Here is a 16,705-nt window from a genome sequence, read left to right as displayed (position 1 = left end):
GCTCCTTGGAGGCAAGGATTCTGAAGCTTCGTCTGACATACTTGGGGCATATTGCAAGGAGGGACCAGTCCATGGAGAGGGACATCATGTTTGAGAGGGTGAAGGGATAGTGCAAGAGAGGAAGATCCTCAGTGAAATTAATCTATTCAATGATTGGGGTATTGGGGGTAGGTGTGGCAGAGATGGTGAGGTTGGCACAGAATAGAGCAGGGTTTAGGTTGCTATGAGTCGCAAGTGACTTGACAACACATAACAACAAAAACCCCAAAAGCAGAAATGTAGGGAATTCAGATCAGATAATTTGGTGGTTTGTGTGTGTGTGTGTGTGTGTGTGTGTGTGTGTGTGTAAGTCTTGTTAGGTAATGTCCACTCAACTATGACTCACAGTGATCCTATGAACAGTGGATCTGAACATTGCCCTCTTCTGTGCCATCTCCATCAACTCTGCTATACTTGAGCCCATTGTTTCAACCACTGTGTCAACCCATCTAGTTGAGAGTCTTCCTCTCTTTTGCTGACCCTTTGCCTTTCCAAGCATGATGTCCTTTCCCAAGGACTGGCCCCTCTTAACAATATGCCCAAAGTATGTGAGATAAAGTTTCACCATCCTTGCCTCGAAGGAACTTCCTGGTTTCATTTTCTCCAGGGACAGAGCTTCTGTTCTCTTGGCATTCCATGGGATATTCAGTATTCATCTCCAATGCCACAATTCAAAAGCATCAGTTTTAGATCTTGTTAAAAATAAATAGAATGTATACCTGCATTATACCTAACATGAAGTAGAAACAACATAGTTATGACTATTTCTTTTTTTTGAAAATCAAAATTATGAAATCAGTTGAATTTGTCCAAAGACTCACTTTAATAATGTAACTCTGGATCTTTATAGGTTTCTGATCTAGCAATTTCTATAAGAATTTTTAACTGTCTTCTTATTATGTGCTATCCATTTGAAACTGATTCATAACTGACCCTCCAGTGGGTTTTCAGAGGCAAAAATCACACAAAACTAGATTGCACGTCTTTCTCCCATGGAGCAGTTGGTAGATTAGAATCACCTGCTTTGGGGTTAGCAGTGCAAGCCCTTAACAGTAGGCCCCCATAGATCATTTCTTAACTATATAGCACACTTAAAGAATTAAAAAATCAGGTTCTTTACTTGCCTTGGATTTATGTAAGTACTTAGTTACTCAGTGAACCAGTTAACACAGAACTGCTTTAAGAGACTTAGTGCTCTGTGTTATTTGTACCATCCCTGAACACTTGATTGTGCTTATGCAAAACCTAAACTTGTACCAGAAAGCAGTCCTCAGAACAAGAGCAAGGAAACACGGCACAGTTCAAAATCAGGAAAGGAGTGTGTCAAGGATGCATCCTGTCTCCATACTTTTTCAATCTATATGCGGAACAGATTATCTGGGAGGCTGGGTTCTATTGAGGAGGAATGTGGCATCAGGATTGGAGGAAGACTCATCAACAGCCTATGTTATGCAGATGATACAACCTTGCTTGCTGAAACTGAGGAGAGCTTGAAGCACTTGCTGCAGAAGGTCAAGGACTGCAGTCTTACATATGGATTGAAGCTCAACATCAAGAAAACAAAGATTCTCACCACTGGGCCAATTGGCAGCACCATGATAGATGGAGAAGAGATTGATGTTATTAACAATTACAATTTGCTTAGCTCCACAATCAACACTCTGGGCATCAGCAGTCAAGAAATCAAAAGACAAATTGTATTGGGAAAAAAATCTATTGTCAGGGACCTCTCCAGAGTACTGAAATGCAATGATGTTAGTCTAGAGACTAAGGTGCACCTATTTCAGGCCATGGTCTTTGCAATGACTTGCAATGAATCAGAGAGCTGGACAATGACTAAGCATGATAGAAGAAGAATTGATGCCTTTGAACTGTGGTGCTGGGGAAGAGTCTTTAACATAACATGGGACTGCCAAGAAAACAAATAGGTCTGTCTTGGAGAGGGTGAAACCAAGATTTTGAAGCTCTGTCTCACATACTTTAGCCATGTGGCCAGAAAGGACTGGTCCTTGGAGAAAGACATCATGCTCAGAAAGGTGGAGGGACAGCACAGGAGAGGAAGACCCCAGATGAGATAGATTGATATAGTAACTGGGGCTACAGGGCTTGAAGTGTTGGAGTTAGTGAGACTGGCTCAGGACAGGGCAGGCTTCAGAGCTGCTGGACATAGGGTCACTATGGGTTGCAAGTAACAACAGGTTCAAAATGTTGGAATGTATACCAATTTGAACCCACCATCACTCCAAGGGAGCGAGAGGAGGCAGTCTCCTCTCACTAAGATTTATAGGCTTGGAAACCTGAGGGTGGGTCACCATGAACTGGAATCAACAGCAGTTTTGGTTTTGAATATAGACGTGATGGTGGCCTAGTGGTTAAAAAGTTACACTGAAAAAAAAAGTTACACTGACAACTCAAAGGCAGTTGGTTCGAATCTACCAGCCACTCTGCAGAAGAAAGATGGACAGTCTCCTCCTGTACTGCTGGAATATCAGCTACTCCATGGCAGTGACTTTGACTTCTGACCTTGACAGTGCAGTGGTTAAGCACTCAACTGCTAAAAAGAATCCACCAGCTAGTCTGTTGGAGAAAGAAGTGGCGTTCTGCTTCTACAAAAATTACTGCCTTAGAAACCCAAGAGGCAGTTTTACTCTATCCTGGAGGGTCACTATGAGCGGGAATTGATTTTATGGAAATGGGTTTGGTTTGACAATGAAGAAAATAATTTCATATTCACAAGGGTTAAAGGGCTTTCTGAGTTACAGACATAGAGAATATATGGCTTCGTTTCTACAATTTCAGCCACCAACAAAAAGTAAACCTAGAAACATAAAACCTCCTCCATCAAAACAACTATGAGACATCATCTCACCACAGTAAGAACAGCAAAATTTAATAGAACAGCAAACATCAAATGCCGGCGAAGTTGTGGAGAGACTGGAACCCTTATTCACTGTTGGTGGGAGTGTAAAATGGTGCAACCACTATGGAAGGATGCATGGCGCTTTCTCAAAAAGTTGCAAATAGAAATACCATTTGACTCAGCAATTCCACTACTGGGAATATACCCCAAAGAAACCATAACTGCCACCCAAGCAGATATATGCTCACCCATGTTTATTGCAGCTTTGTTCACAATAACAAAGAGCTGGAAACAACCTAAGTGCCCATCAACAAACAAGTAGATAGAGAAGCTCTGGTATATTCACACAATGGAATACTATGCTGCATTGAAAAACAAGGAACTCATGAAATATTATACAAAATGGGTGACCCTAGAGGACAGATGCTGAGTGAAATATCTCAGTCACAAAAGGACAAATATTGCATAGTGCCACTGTTATAAAACGGGACTGACATCAGGGTTGAGGGAAGACTGAGAAAAAGGGGATAAATAATGTATACTGCATTGAAACAGATAAGGGAGAAAACTATTTAAAAGGGATATATGATTAGGTACTATTGTCATGACAGGAGTCCAGAATGAAGGCTGCATAATGGAGTGGACTTGGGGGGAGGGATTGTAAAACAATGAAAGAATTTTTCTTTTACTTTTCAAAGAGAAAAGTGTACTGGCGGGAGGGTGGGCAGGGAGAAAAGTGCAACAATGAATGAATGGAAATCCAAAGTCTCTGTAAACTTTCATTATAATTAATAAAAAAGAAAAAAACAAACCAAAAAAACCTTCTTCGTCCAGCTCTCAAAGAGCCATCTCTTTCTTAAACGTCATATAGCAAATATTTGAGTTTAATTAATGTTGAAAGAACATATTGTCCACTTTTTTGATCTTAGTTATGTTTCAGATACATTCTGGAGCCTAATGAACACATTTTAGGAATGTATTAACTTCTGTACTTTATTAACCCTCAAGTTCATTGCTGTGAAGTTGGAACTGATTCATAGCTGCAGATGTTTTCAGAGGCTGTAAATCACACAGGAGGAGATTGCCCATCTTCCCATAAAGCAGCTAGTGGATTTGAACTGCCTGGCTTTAGGTTGGCAGCGCAACCTCTTACTTAAAGCTTCTGTACTTTATTAGTGTCATAAAAAGATACTGGAGAATACTGGAGATCAAGGCTTTTAACCAATTCAGTCATGTTTGACCAGCCATGCTGAAGGAGACTGGAATTTTTAAATGTAGGTTAGTAGAAATGATAATCAGAATGAAAAAGAAAAAAAGAAAAAGATGGGCTATGTGGAAGAAGATTTAGAAAAGACCCAGTGAGCTCTTTAAGGAGCTGAGTTGTGCTGTTATATAAAGTTTGTGCGTCTTCCGCAATTTGAATTCACAAGTGGCTCTGTGGCATAAAGATGGGTGACCTCTTCCTGTGGTGATTGACAGCCTCTGAAACCCAATAGAGGGTCATTGGGACCCAGTGGCACCCAACAACAACAAGAGTTGGAACCCACGTTAAGGGAGTGAGTGGGCAGACCACTTCTTTCAGGAGGCTGGCTTGGAAGACTAGATTACTAGTGAAACTGCAAAGAGGTACCCACTCAAAGCAGTGTGGGTGACGACTATCTTTACACGACCAGTCTCTCCCATCATTTGGGTGAGAGATTTGGTTGCTATGCAGTGTGTGCTAAGCAAGTGATTATGTTTTTAGCAGGATTGCAACCTGTAATTATCCCTGTCCCAATTTTTGTTGCATTTCACTCAAAATAGATCTGTTCCAGTGTCACTTCCTAGACCCTTGATTGAACTAGGCTGAGCTAATTCAAAGCCCTGGAACAGATATTTTATGTTAGTGAAGGGAAAGTTTTGGGGCCAGTTTAGAGCTCAGCTGAGAGAAGCTGCCTTGGATGTGGTGGTTGAAAAACCTCAAGGGAAGGCCTGGTCAGGTTTGTCAGAAGACTCTGAAATTGGGGAGAAGGCAGTTGGAATAGTAAGAGAGAAATGCCTCCCTTTTTTGAATGTGGCCCAGAACTATCTTCAGTGGAAATAGTCACTCAACTCATCCCTTCCTTCCAGGTGGCAAAACTCAGCTTCCTGAGTAGCGAGGAGGAGCCGGAAATGATCTTCGACTGGGTGGACGTGGAGCGGAAGGGAAGCCTCTCCCTTGAAGAATTCAGCTCTGGGCTCAGTATGTCTATCTTAGGAGGGCCTCTGGGGACTTCCAAGTGCATTCACTTGGGAGCTTGTGTGTGTGTGTGTGGGGGGGCAGCAGGAAAGGCACAATAACTCCTCATGCAGGGGCCTTTACCACACCCCTAAGAGCAGGGCAGGCCATGGATAGTAATGATTAGCACTGGAGTAAGGAATTGAGCCTGGACTGGGCAGTTACAGGAAGATCTGGGCCTGGAGATTCCCGGTCCAGTTTCCACCAGCCTGGGTGCTTCATTGGCTGTCATCCCACTTCTTCCAGAGAGGACTGCTCTGAGGAAAAAATGGGGGATGTTGTTCTTGTCTTTTCCCCAACCAAGGACTTCCCTAAGGTGAAAGGCTAAATACCCCACCTCACTCTTGAGCCCTTGTTTATGCTTGAGGAAGGTGGTCCCATATTCCCCCCAAAGTTGGGTGCCTTCACTCATTACAACTCATGGTTGAGTTCCCTGGGTGTTACAAACAACTTATAATTTCCCTTCCATTTGGAAATTTGGCTGTTTAAGTCTACCCAGAATATTCTAGAAGAAAGTTCTAGTGATCTACTTCTGAAAAATCAATCATTGAAAACCCTGTGAAGTACAGTTCTGCTCTGGCACACAGGGGGTCCCCATGACGTTGGTGATTTGACTCCATGGCCACTGGGACTGGTGTTAGGTCTCCATGGCCACTGAAATGGGTTCCCAGGCGCTGAGCCCCACTGCACAGGGTCCACCACATCCACTTCTCAAGACAGGCCCAACGGGACCTAGAATAACATAGGCCAGCAGGCCTTACCCTCCTGCTGGGGGGATACCTTCCCCAGGACTGACAAGTATTAGTATGAGTAGTCTCAGTGTTGTTGCTGTGGTTAGGCACCATTAAGTTGACCACAACTCATGTTGTTGTTGTTATGTGCCGTCGAGTCGTTTGTGAATCATAGCGACCCCTATGTACAACAGCCCTAAACCGTGCTCTGTCCTGTGCCAATCACATTTCCTCTGACACACCCATCGCGATTACCCCAGTCACTGAATCAATCCACCTCACAGAGGGTCTTCCCCTCCTGCGCTGTCCCTCTACTCTACCCAGCATGATGTCCCTCTCTAAAGACCTGTCTCATAGAGACCCTAAAACAACAGCTCTCAACACTGCCCTGTGCTGTGCCATCCTCACCAACTCTGGTACGCTTGAGTGTGTTGTTACAGTCACTATGTGAATCCATGTTGTTGAGGTCTTCCTCTCTTACACTATCCCTCCGCCTTCCTCAGCATGATGTCCTTCTCTAAGGAAGGCCCCTCCTAACATCATGCCCAGAGTTTGAGAGAGAGCGTTTTGCCCTCCTTGTCTCCAAAGAGCTCTCTATTTCCACTTTTCTCTAGGAGAGACCTGTGTGTTCCCTTAGAGTTTGCAGCAGAGGTCTCACAAAGCCCAGCCTTCACATGCCCACAGACATCCTAGCCTTCAGTTCTGCTGAGTCTCCAAAAGTTTGGGGGCCAGCAGGAGAAAGAGGGCAGAAATCAACATTTACAGTTTGGGGTCACCCCAGGAAGTAGCTGCTCCAGCTCAGGTGGATGAGAAGCTGAGAGTGTGGCAGGTGAGGGAGACAGAATCTGGAATGGGGTGGGGGGCTGGTAGGGGGAAAGGAAAAGAAAATTCCTTGTTCTCCACACAGCCCCAAGGGGCCTTCTTCGCATCGGAATCCAATCATATCCACCATGCCAAGGTCTTCCCCTTGCCCACAGAACAAAATCCAAACTACTTTGCCCAGCCTGCACGGTCTGTACTGTCCGGGCCCCTTGTTGTCTCTTGCCCCCTGCCCTGTGCCAGGGCTCTGCATGTCCTGCTCTCTCTGCCCCATCTTGTTGCTCATCTCTCAGTTCCAATGTAATCCTCAGGGGTGTCTCCTGACCACCTTCTCTAACATAAGCTCCTCTCCAAGTCTCTTGATATCAATTAACTCATTTATTCTTCTAGCTCATTTAATTTTCTAGCTCACTTGACAAAGCTGCCTCTTTTTGAAAAAAGGATCCTACTTCCCAACTTTCACTAGAAGGCCTGCTCCACCAGGGCAGAAGTTGAGACCAACTTTATCCCCACCATTTGGAACTAACACTATGTACCCGGCACAGAGAAGATGCTTGTTTTAGTTCACTTTCCTTTACTGCTCTTTGCCGATACAGCATTTTTACAATCGGAAGGTTTGTGTGCACCTGCATTAAGTAAGTCTCTTGGTGCCTTTTTCCCAACGACATGTGCTCACTTCATGTGTCTGTGCCACGTTTTGGGAATTCTCACAATATTTCAAACTCTTATATGAAGAGATTGCACGTTTGTGGTGCTGTAGCTGGTGTGGTCTGTAAGGAGTCACACTGCTAACCCACTCTTTCGGTTCAAATCTACCAGCGGCAGCTTCCTTCTGTGCGATCTACAGTCTCAGAAAACTGCTAGGGGCTCAGCTTTGAGTCAATCTTGATTCTACAGCAGTGAGAGAGATGACATATGTAATGGACAAGTATTGGGTACACTTATTGTTAAGTGCAGTGGAGTCACTTGCAACTCATAGTACAATAGCTCTGAACTCTGCTTTATCTTGAGACAAACCTCACTGTTTCTGATACACTCACCCCCAACTCCCCAGTCACTAAATTAATTCATCTCTTTGAGGGTCTTCCTCTCCTACACTGTCCCTCCATCCTCCCAAGCATGATGTTCCTCTCCAAGGACTAGTTCCTCCTTGCAACACGCCCAAAGTGTGTCAGATGGAGCTTCAGAACCCTTGCCTCCAAGGAGCAGCCCGGTCTCACCCTCTTCAGGACGAACCTGTTTGTTCTCCTAGCAGTCTATGTTGCTCCATTATTATGGCCTGGAACCAACCCTTATTAAGTAAGAGGATGAAGGATCTGTTGGCCACTATAGAGCTACTGTGTGACTTCTAACAAGTTTCTTGGCCTCTCTGAGCTTCCAAATACTATCTATATAATGGGTATGGGTCCTGTTTTGAGTAGATCCCAAGGCTGATACAAAGAATGAATGTGAACAACACAGATATAATTGCTTTCTTCAAGGGCTAGGGCAGGGTGGGAGGTATGGGGTGCTTACCTCTGTCCCCCTCTGTCCCCAGAAAGCATCTTTGGCTCTGGCCCAAGCACACACAGGCTCCGCAGAAGGAGGCCAATGTCTTCCAAGCGGGGATCTGCAGCGGCCAGCTTCCCGGCACTGGACGAGGTCGACACGGAGGAGAAGGAGGCGTTCCTGGCCTTCATGGAGCAGCTGGGGAGCAACTGCTTATTTCCTGAGTAAAGCTGGGGGTGTTTGTTTGGGGGTTCGCATAGGCGTAATGCCAAGATGAGCGGTCCTTGGACAGAACAAGCTCAAATCTTGGGCTGGCTGCTTGCTGGCTGTGTGACCACAGCAAATGGCCTGGCCTCTCTGTCCCTGTTCCTTCTCTGGGTGCAGAATGAACGTGAGAGCTACTATGGGATTAAATCGAATTCCTTGGGTTTACAATTAATGCATTTGACTAGCAACCAAAATGTTGGTGGGTTGAGTGCACCAGAGGTGCCCGGAAGAAAGGCCTGGTGATCTACTTTCCAGAAATTCCATGGAGCCCAGTTCTATTCTGACACACATGGGGGTGACCATGAGTCAGACATCCAGACTGGTGGGATCAAATGAAACCAAGGTTCACAAGAAGGATCCCCTCCCTCCTGCAGGCTTCCTCTCTTGTTCTGCGCTGCAGGATCACCCCGAGCAGGAGTTGGGGTATTGGTTTCCTAAGGGGACTTCTATTCTTTTTTTCCTTTTTTTAAAATGTCATTCATTGTTGCACACTTTCCTCCTTCTCTCATTCTTCCCCCTCCCCCAGTCACTTTGCAATTCACATTTTGTTCCAGATTGTTGTCATACAGGTAATGCCTAATCACATATTCCTTTCAGACAGTTCTTCCCCTCATTTCCCTGAAAGTGCCTTTCTTAGCCCAAAGAGAGGGCTCTCTCATGGGAAGTTTCAGGCATGGTGGTGCCAACTATGGGGCAAATTTGGAGACCAGAAGGTATTTCCTCTAAATCTCTTTCCTCCAAGAAGGGACTGCTGCCTGACAATGCTCCTCCCGTCTATCTCAGACCCCAGTGGAATCCCTCAGTGTCGGTGAGGGAGTCTTTCTCACTCACCTGCCCAGGCTTGTACACTCTGCTGGGCTCTTGGGGGACAAGATCCTTCATGCTGGCTCTCAGAGGGTGTGACCCGCTGTTGTGGGGCAGGTGGGGCAGGACTTACAGTGCAGGCTGGTGGGACAGGTGGAATGGGAGTCATTTACCCACTTGGCAGCAAAGCCTGGCTCAGCCCGCTGGCATCTGTCCTCATGACTTAATTAAATCTATGTGAAAGCAGCATTTATTGAGTGCCAACCAGGTGCCAGGCCCCAAGCTGGTGCTTTCATCAGGTGTGTCTCTCCTTCCCTTGCCAGGCCAGGTATCATCCTCTGGTTGGACAAAGGAGCCCAGAGAGGCCATTGAAGCTGCCAAAGGTCACACAGCCAGAGTGTGTGAGAAGGCAGATGGAAGGGCCCTACCCCAAGTCAAATCACTAAAGCATAGAGAGACAAAGTCCTGTGTCAGTTGAGGAGGGAGGGGACACATCTGGAAAAGGTTCCTGGAGGAAGGTCACACATGAGCTTCACCTGCTAGGGTGTGGGTGGAGTTTTGGAGTCCAGGTGCCAAATCTTCTTGGAACACTGCAATGTTAATCACTAAGGGGGGCGGGTTCCCCCACATCCAGGCCCATCTTTCACCTAAGCTCTGGCTACCCCCTCCCCAGGCAAGAGGAGATCTGGCAGCTATGGGGGAAACTGAGGCAGGAGGAGCCCCACCTGGCAGGCAACCTGGAGGGCTTTCTGGCCAAGATGACCAGTCGCTTGCAAGAGGCTCAGGCGGACAAAGAAGCTCTGGAGCTGACCCTGAGGAAGTGAGTTGTTGGGCCAGGCATGTGCAGGAAGGGCCCTCCCAGCACCTGCACTTAGTAGGTGTGCTTCACATTTTAGTTGAGCCCAGATGGAATTCCTCTACACAGCAGGGCCAGAGGGGGGCGCTGTGTGGGCCAGCGCTGAGCTGGCGCAAGAGTAGGACTGTTCACGTAATTAGCACACAGATGGTGACCCCGGAAAGAGTCTCTGAGTTAGGCGGCAGGGAGATGGTGACAGAGGCAACGGACACAGAGAATAGTGGGCCGATGGGGATTCTGTGGAAGGTTCACAAAGGGGCTGCTATCTTGGTAGTGGTTACGGTTAAAGCTGTATGGGTCAGGATGGCTCTTGCCAGGTGACAAGAGTCAGTGAACGCTGCCAGGGAGAGGTGAGCAGGACACCAGAGGGGCTGGTGGGCTGCCTGAGCCCAACCCCACCCCATCACCTTTGACCCTTTCCAGATGTGACTCTGACCACCACCGGGAGGTTCAGGGGCTCTACGAGGAGATGGAACAGCAGATCCGCCGGGAGAAGCAGCAGCTACAGGCTGAGGTGGGCTCCCTTCCACCAGCTGCCCCATGGCCCCCTGCCTCTCACTCCTCCACTGCCCTCCTGCACCCCTATTCTGGCTTAGTGATGGAGGCTGGGATTGGCCAGTGGGGACAGCAAGAGGCTGTTGGGAGCAAGTCCCCTCAAAGCTCTGACCAGTGTGTGTTCCCTGGAGAGATATAGGCCCTGTATGGCTCTGTGGGAGCTCACTGTGCACCCCATAGCCAGCCCTTCCCTTGTCTGGGCTTTAGTCTCCTTATCCCCAGGATCTAAGCTGAGGAGACCTGAGCTGAGTGCTCTCCCTGCTGGGACACCTGTTCCCTGCACCACAGGCCTGGGTTAGAGGTGTGAGTTGGGAGGACCAGTCCTGCCAGCTGGGACCTGGAGCCCGCAGTGCAGGGCCTGAGGTCTCTCTGATCCTCAGAGCCACTCTCGGGACCTGGCCCTCAGCTCACAGATGCAAGAGGTCCTGGAAGCTAAGGAACGTGAAGTGCAGCGGCTGGCTGAAGGCCAGAGGGAGGTGAGTGTCCGGAAGCCTCCTGTCTGAGGGGTCATGGATGCTGACGGCCATCCTTGGACCTGCCACTAATATGCTCTAGTCTGCAGACTTCATTGGGCTGGCTGACCCCTCATGTGAATATATCTCCCTGGGAATATATACCCCTGGACCTTTGTTTCTTAGAGGAAGCCAGATGGTGATAGAGGATGGATGGACATGAACCCAAATCCCTGCTGTTTGTTTCACTTAAGAGCCATGCAAACCTGACAGAAATCACTTTGCTCGTCCCCTCAGTTCTTCTATCTGTAAAATGGGGTTAACTGCATCCACTGCATCTTGTAGACTTACTATGTTAAATGAGGTAACAGCTTTAAGCCTTTCTTCTATTACTGTTTACATATAAAAACTTGCTTTTGTTCAGAAAAAACTTGACCTTGTTAGCCACAAGGAATTGACCAATAAAAGGTAATGTGGTGTTCTGCTGAATTGTTTTGAACTGGATTAATTGGCAGAGGTAGAGTACTGCTACTTTTCTAAGTTTCTTTTGTGAATGAAAACTTAGGAATAATTGTTTTTTATACAGAAAAGTTTTTGCTGTTAATCAGGAAATCCATATTTATTTTGTAATTAAGTGTCAAGCCTGTGGATGATTTTTGAGACCTCTCCAAAGTACTGAATAGCAATGATATCAGGCTGGAGACCAAGATGCATCTTAGATAGGCCATGGTCTTTGCAATCACTTGCTATGCGTCAGAGAGCTGGAAAATTACTAGAGATAATAGAAGGAGAATTGATGCCTTTGAGCTGTGGTGATGGAGAAGAGGATTGAATATACCAAGGACTGCTAAGAGAACGAACAGGTTCATCCTGAGAGGGTGAAGCCAGGCTGCTCCTTGGAGGCAAGGATTCTGAAGCTTCGTCTGACATCCTTTGGACATGTTGAAGGAGGGACCAGTTCTTAGAGAGGGATGTCATGCTGGGGAGGGTGGAGGGACAGCACAGGAGAGGAAGACCCTCAATGACATGGATTGATTCAGTTAGTGGGATAATGGGAGTAGGTGTGTCAGAGATAATAAGGTTGGCACAGGATAGAGCAGGGTTCAGAGCTGTTGTACATAAGGTCACTACGAGTAGCAGGTAACTCGACGGCACATAAAAACACAAGTTCATAAAGGTTTACAGTAAATAAAAGGATGCTGTATAGCAATACCAAAGGAATTCAGTAGCTCTTGCTGTTTAGGAATGTGAGTCAGATATTAATGGGTCAGATCATTTTTCTTCTGTGCTTGTTGCCACATCTTAGCAAGCACCAAAAACAAAAGCAGTTTTTAAACGGATACATAAAGAAAATCATACAAATCACTGCTTCTGCGTGCTGTGTTGTGTTACAGTCCAGTTTTGTGTGCTTTACTACGTAGTTTGGTTACAGAACTTCTGTACACTGTAAACATAAACAGCATGGAAAAGGTTAAATACCTGTGTTCAGATTGTAAGATCTAGTCTGGACTTGCTGTGTATATTATGACATTAAATGAAAAAGAACCCCGCTTTGTATCATAGTCATGCAGTCTTATGTATGAAAAACAGAATAATTTTAAAAAGTAATGAGGTAACAGCACTTTTGAGAACAGTGCACGCTTGGTCTAAATATTGCAGAGACTTGGTGATGAGACATTCAGCTCTGTTCCCCTGGCCCCCTGAGTGACCATAGAGCCTGGGCTTTTTCGTCAGAGGAATGCTGGCCAGAGCTTCATCTGGGATTCGTAGGTGCAGTTAACTGGAGGATTTGGAGACCCGTGTGAGTCCTGTGTGGCTCTGAGAGGAGCAGCCCTGGAGGGCTATGAACAGAGGAGGGTGTGGAGCACTCCTTAAGCTTAACCCTCTCTCCCTTCACCTACAATTAACATGTCTCTCTCGGGTGGGAGGCAATGCAGCTAGTTAGGCCAATGGGGTAACCCTTCCCACCCTGAACCTGTGTTTTAAACTGAGTTTTCGGAAGCCTCCAAGGAGGAGGGGTGGTCTAGCTCCCCAGTCTAGTGGCCTTAAGTGGCTTTGCCTTGCCCAGATGGCTAGTAGACTACTCTCCTCACCTTCCACCCCCACAGCTGGAGGCCCAGCTTGACCACCTCAGCACCACCCACCAGGAGGCCAGCTCAGAGAACCAGCATCTTCGGGAAGCTGAGCGAGAGCTGGCGGGGCGGCTGGAGGAGGTGCAGGGACAGCTGCAGGTGACCAGGGGCCACCTGAAAACTGCCAAGGGCCTTGTGTCTTGGCAAGTGGCAGAGACAGAACCAAGGTAAGTGGCTGCCACGTGTGGCCTGCTGGGGTGAAGGTCAGGGGCTTCCTGCGAGAGGGGAAGGGGCTTCTGTGTTCCCAGGCTCTTGTCAGCACTCTGTGCACCCACACAGAGGCCCCTTCCTAGACTTCTCTCAACAATCCCTCTGTGCTAGAAAGATCTGGCCCAGGTCACAGAAAGGAAAGTGAGGCACAGAGAGGAGAAAGACGCATAACTAAGGCTGCATGCTTTGGGGACACACACACACACACACACACACACACACACACACACCCCCTCATGAGTTGCAAGTTACCTAGTAGTCACTCACTTTACTTGATGTAGCTTGGAGGAAGGAAAAGAGTCAGGATGGTCAAGGCAGGCTTCCTGGAGGAAGTGACATTTCACATGATCCTTGAAGGATGAGTAAGATTGAATGAGGAAGGACTGGCAGGAAGGGCTGACAGAACACAGCCTGAGAGGGAGGTCCTGGCTTTCACGTGTAAAAGACGATAAGGGATGCTAGTAGGGTTGGTGTCCCCCAATCCCACTGCCTCCTCCTCCTCTGATAATCACATCCTCTCATCCTTTCCAGGGAGGACAAAGCAAAAGAAGAGCCAATCCCAGCTCCCCAGGCTGTCTCTCCTGAGGAGACAACCCTGCCTGGGCTGTTTGGGGACAATGATGACTGGAATCAGCTCCTGAGTGGCTTTAGCAGTACCCCACTACAAGCCCTGCAGCTCTCCTGGAGCCCACCCCCGACTCCAAAATTCTCCTCGGCCCCCCAGACACCCCGAGTGGTCAGGCAGATCTCCATCTCAGAGCCACACACTCCACTGTTTAGTCAGGAGGCGTCTTTGGATCTGGCTAGAACTCCGAGGAGCTCCCTTGGGAGGCCTTTCACAGACCAGGAAGGGAAAGCAGGGGACCCAGATGAGAAGGACATCAATTCTGAGCAGCCTGTGGAGCCTCCAGGTGTGGAAACCAAGGAGAAGCCAAGGCCAGAACCCGAAGCCCACTTCCACTGGGATTTCCCTGGGATCCCAGCTCAGGAGTCAGGGAGTCTGGTGCCAGCCACACTCAAAATGCTTATACCATTGGAGGATGGGTCTCCAGCGGCACCTTCCCCTCCTCAGGCCCCAGCTGGGTCCAGTGAATTGTTCCAGGCCTCAGACCCAGAAGACAAAGGTCCCAGACCTGGGCCTGTGCCGGCCAAACCACCAAGACAAATACAGGTCCTCCTTCAGGACCTACACACCAAGGTTGAGCCAGCGTTAGAGTCTCTGGGGGCTGAGACCATCACAGTGGGGCCAGATGAGTCCCCTCAGGGTCCGGAGACTTCCACAGTAGTGCTGCAGCCAGCAAAGCCAGGCCCAGACAAGCACGGCCACTCCGAGGGACCAGTGGGAACACATGGACAGGCTCTTAGGCCAGATGGGCCACCTGCTCTCCTCTGGCAGAGTCTGGAAGAGGAAGCAAAACAAGGGGATGGAGGCAGGGAAAACATGTCTCCAGGCCTAGGAGCTGGGAATTCAGAGCACCCCCTGAAGGATGCTCTGGCTACTGCTCCCCAACATGGCCCACCCCAGGCTCAGGTTGGAGCTGAAGGACCCACTCCTGCAAAGCCATTGGCCCCAGGCAGCCCTTTCCCTATGGGGGTTCAGCCTGATGATGAAGCAGGACCCTGGGAACCCCCACACACTCTCCCCACGATGGGTGGACTGGAAGCCAAAACCAAGTTGTCATCTGAGACGGCTCAAGCCAGTGAACATGGCCCCCCTCAATCGAGGGAGCAAAGGACGGAACACAGGGATGAAGACCTAGAAACAAACTTTCAGGAGACTGGGCTGCCCCCATTTCCAGGGCACTTCCAGGCCGATAAGCCTCAGACTGACCCTGATTCTGTCTTCCATATCATCTTCCTGGGGGACTCGAATGTGGGCAAAACCTCCTTCCTGCACCTGCTGCACCAGGACTCCTTCGCCACCAGGCTGACTGCCACCGTGGGTAAGAGCTCAGCCTGGGGAAGGTGGGAGGGAGGGAGGGAAGACCCTGGGGGCCGGGCGGACAAGCCAGAGCAGGCCCCAGCGAGCCATCCCTGAGGACACAGCGGGCTCTGCCCTGGCCACGGGCCCCGCGTGAGACATTATTTTATATAGGCATAATCTCACTATTTTACTAATCATCTCTAATTACAGGTAATTTGCTTTTTCTGCATTGATCTGATTAGCTTATAATATGCCACATCAACAAAGCACCCTGTAATTTAGGTGCCAGCGCTGGATGATGGTGAAAACAAGCATGTCTCCGCACACGTGGCGTGAGGGCAGGCCACTGCAGGGCCCGTGGTGGCTGGGTTTGCTCCTGGCGGGCTCCAGGCCAGTCAGCCATGCTCTGGCACAAAGTCACCTTGGACAAGTTGCATCTTTTAGACAGAATGGAGACTGAGGTGTTAGGGACCCCAGTGCCTGATTTCAAATCCTGGCTCTGCCATTTGCTAGTTGTATCACTTTGGACAAATGATTGAATCCTTCTAAAAGGCCAAATCCTCATCTGAATAAAGGGGACAGCAATGGTGCTGACTTTCTAGAGTAAGTATTAGAAGCATGGAGAATAATGTCTAGCACCTAGTAAGGGCTCAGTAAGTATTATTATAATATCTCATCATGTCCAATTCAGTGGCTCCTGCCAATGAAATGCCCCAAAGCACAAAACTTCTCTACCCTAAAGAGATCAGGGTCTATAGTTTGCACTGCAGGACAAAGATGGGCAATCTCCTCCCATGTAATCTGCCGTCTCCCAAACACTCATTGGAGGATCATTACTTGTCGATTCCAATTCAAGAGCAAATAACAACATGGTTTGCACCAAGAGAACTCTGATAGCCTAGTGGGGAAAAAGTTGCACTGCCAACCTGAAGGTAGGTGGTTCGAATCTACGAGATCTTCTGAAAGAGAAAGATGGGCAATCTCCTCCCACATGATTTACAATCACTGAAAACCTGGTGTGGTGGGGGCGGGACTACCTATGGGTCAGTTTCTACACCAATGAAAGAGAGTGCAAGAGATAATTGGCACTATTCCCTCGGTGGTTCAGTTAATCTGCTCAGTTGCTACTGAAAAACAGCCTCTTCCAGCCAATCAGACCATTACTGGGGAAAAATCTTGGTGATCTACTTCCAAGGAATCAGCCAGCAGAAACCCCTATGGAGCCCAGATAACACATGAAGTCACTTTGAGTCAGGAATGACTCACTGGCAGCTAATGCTCAGTTCTGTTTTTAAAGAATCATTTTAATGT

The 16,705-nt window shown here is 48.0% G+C and overlaps 1 protein-coding gene across 1 annotated transcript in view; it reads left to right on the top strand.

The window, feature by feature from the left end:
* LOC102848874 (ras-related protein Rab-44-like) overlaps positions 1-16,705 on the top strand; it is a 43,795-nt gene that overhangs the window by 12,751 nt on the left and 14,339 nt on the right. Inside the window, exons 2-8 of the mRNA XM_006882169.1 lie at positions 5,009-5,120; positions 8,244-8,418; positions 9,939-10,085; positions 10,545-10,635; positions 11,057-11,152; positions 13,237-13,427; positions 14,002-15,413. Coding sequence (XP_006882231.1) covers positions 5,009-5,120; positions 8,244-8,418; positions 9,939-10,085; positions 10,545-10,635; positions 11,057-11,152; positions 13,237-13,427; positions 14,002-15,413 — 2,224 coding nt within the window. The remainder of the gene's footprint in view (positions 1-5,008; positions 5,121-8,243; positions 8,419-9,938; positions 10,086-10,544; positions 10,636-11,056; positions 11,153-13,236; positions 13,428-14,001; positions 15,414-16,705) is intronic.

The sequence above is a fragment of the Elephantulus edwardii genome, unplaced genomic scaffold (assembly GCF_000299155.1).
Source record: "Elephantulus edwardii isolate Elephantulus edwardi_28Jun2011 unplaced genomic scaffold, EleEdw1.0 scaffold00017, whole genome shotgun sequence".
Classification (NCBI taxonomy): Eukaryota; Metazoa; Chordata; class Mammalia; order Macroscelidea; family Macroscelididae; genus Elephantulus; species Elephantulus edwardii.
Note: the sequence above shows the minus strand (reverse complement) of the source record. Positions and strands in the feature narration are given on the sequence as shown.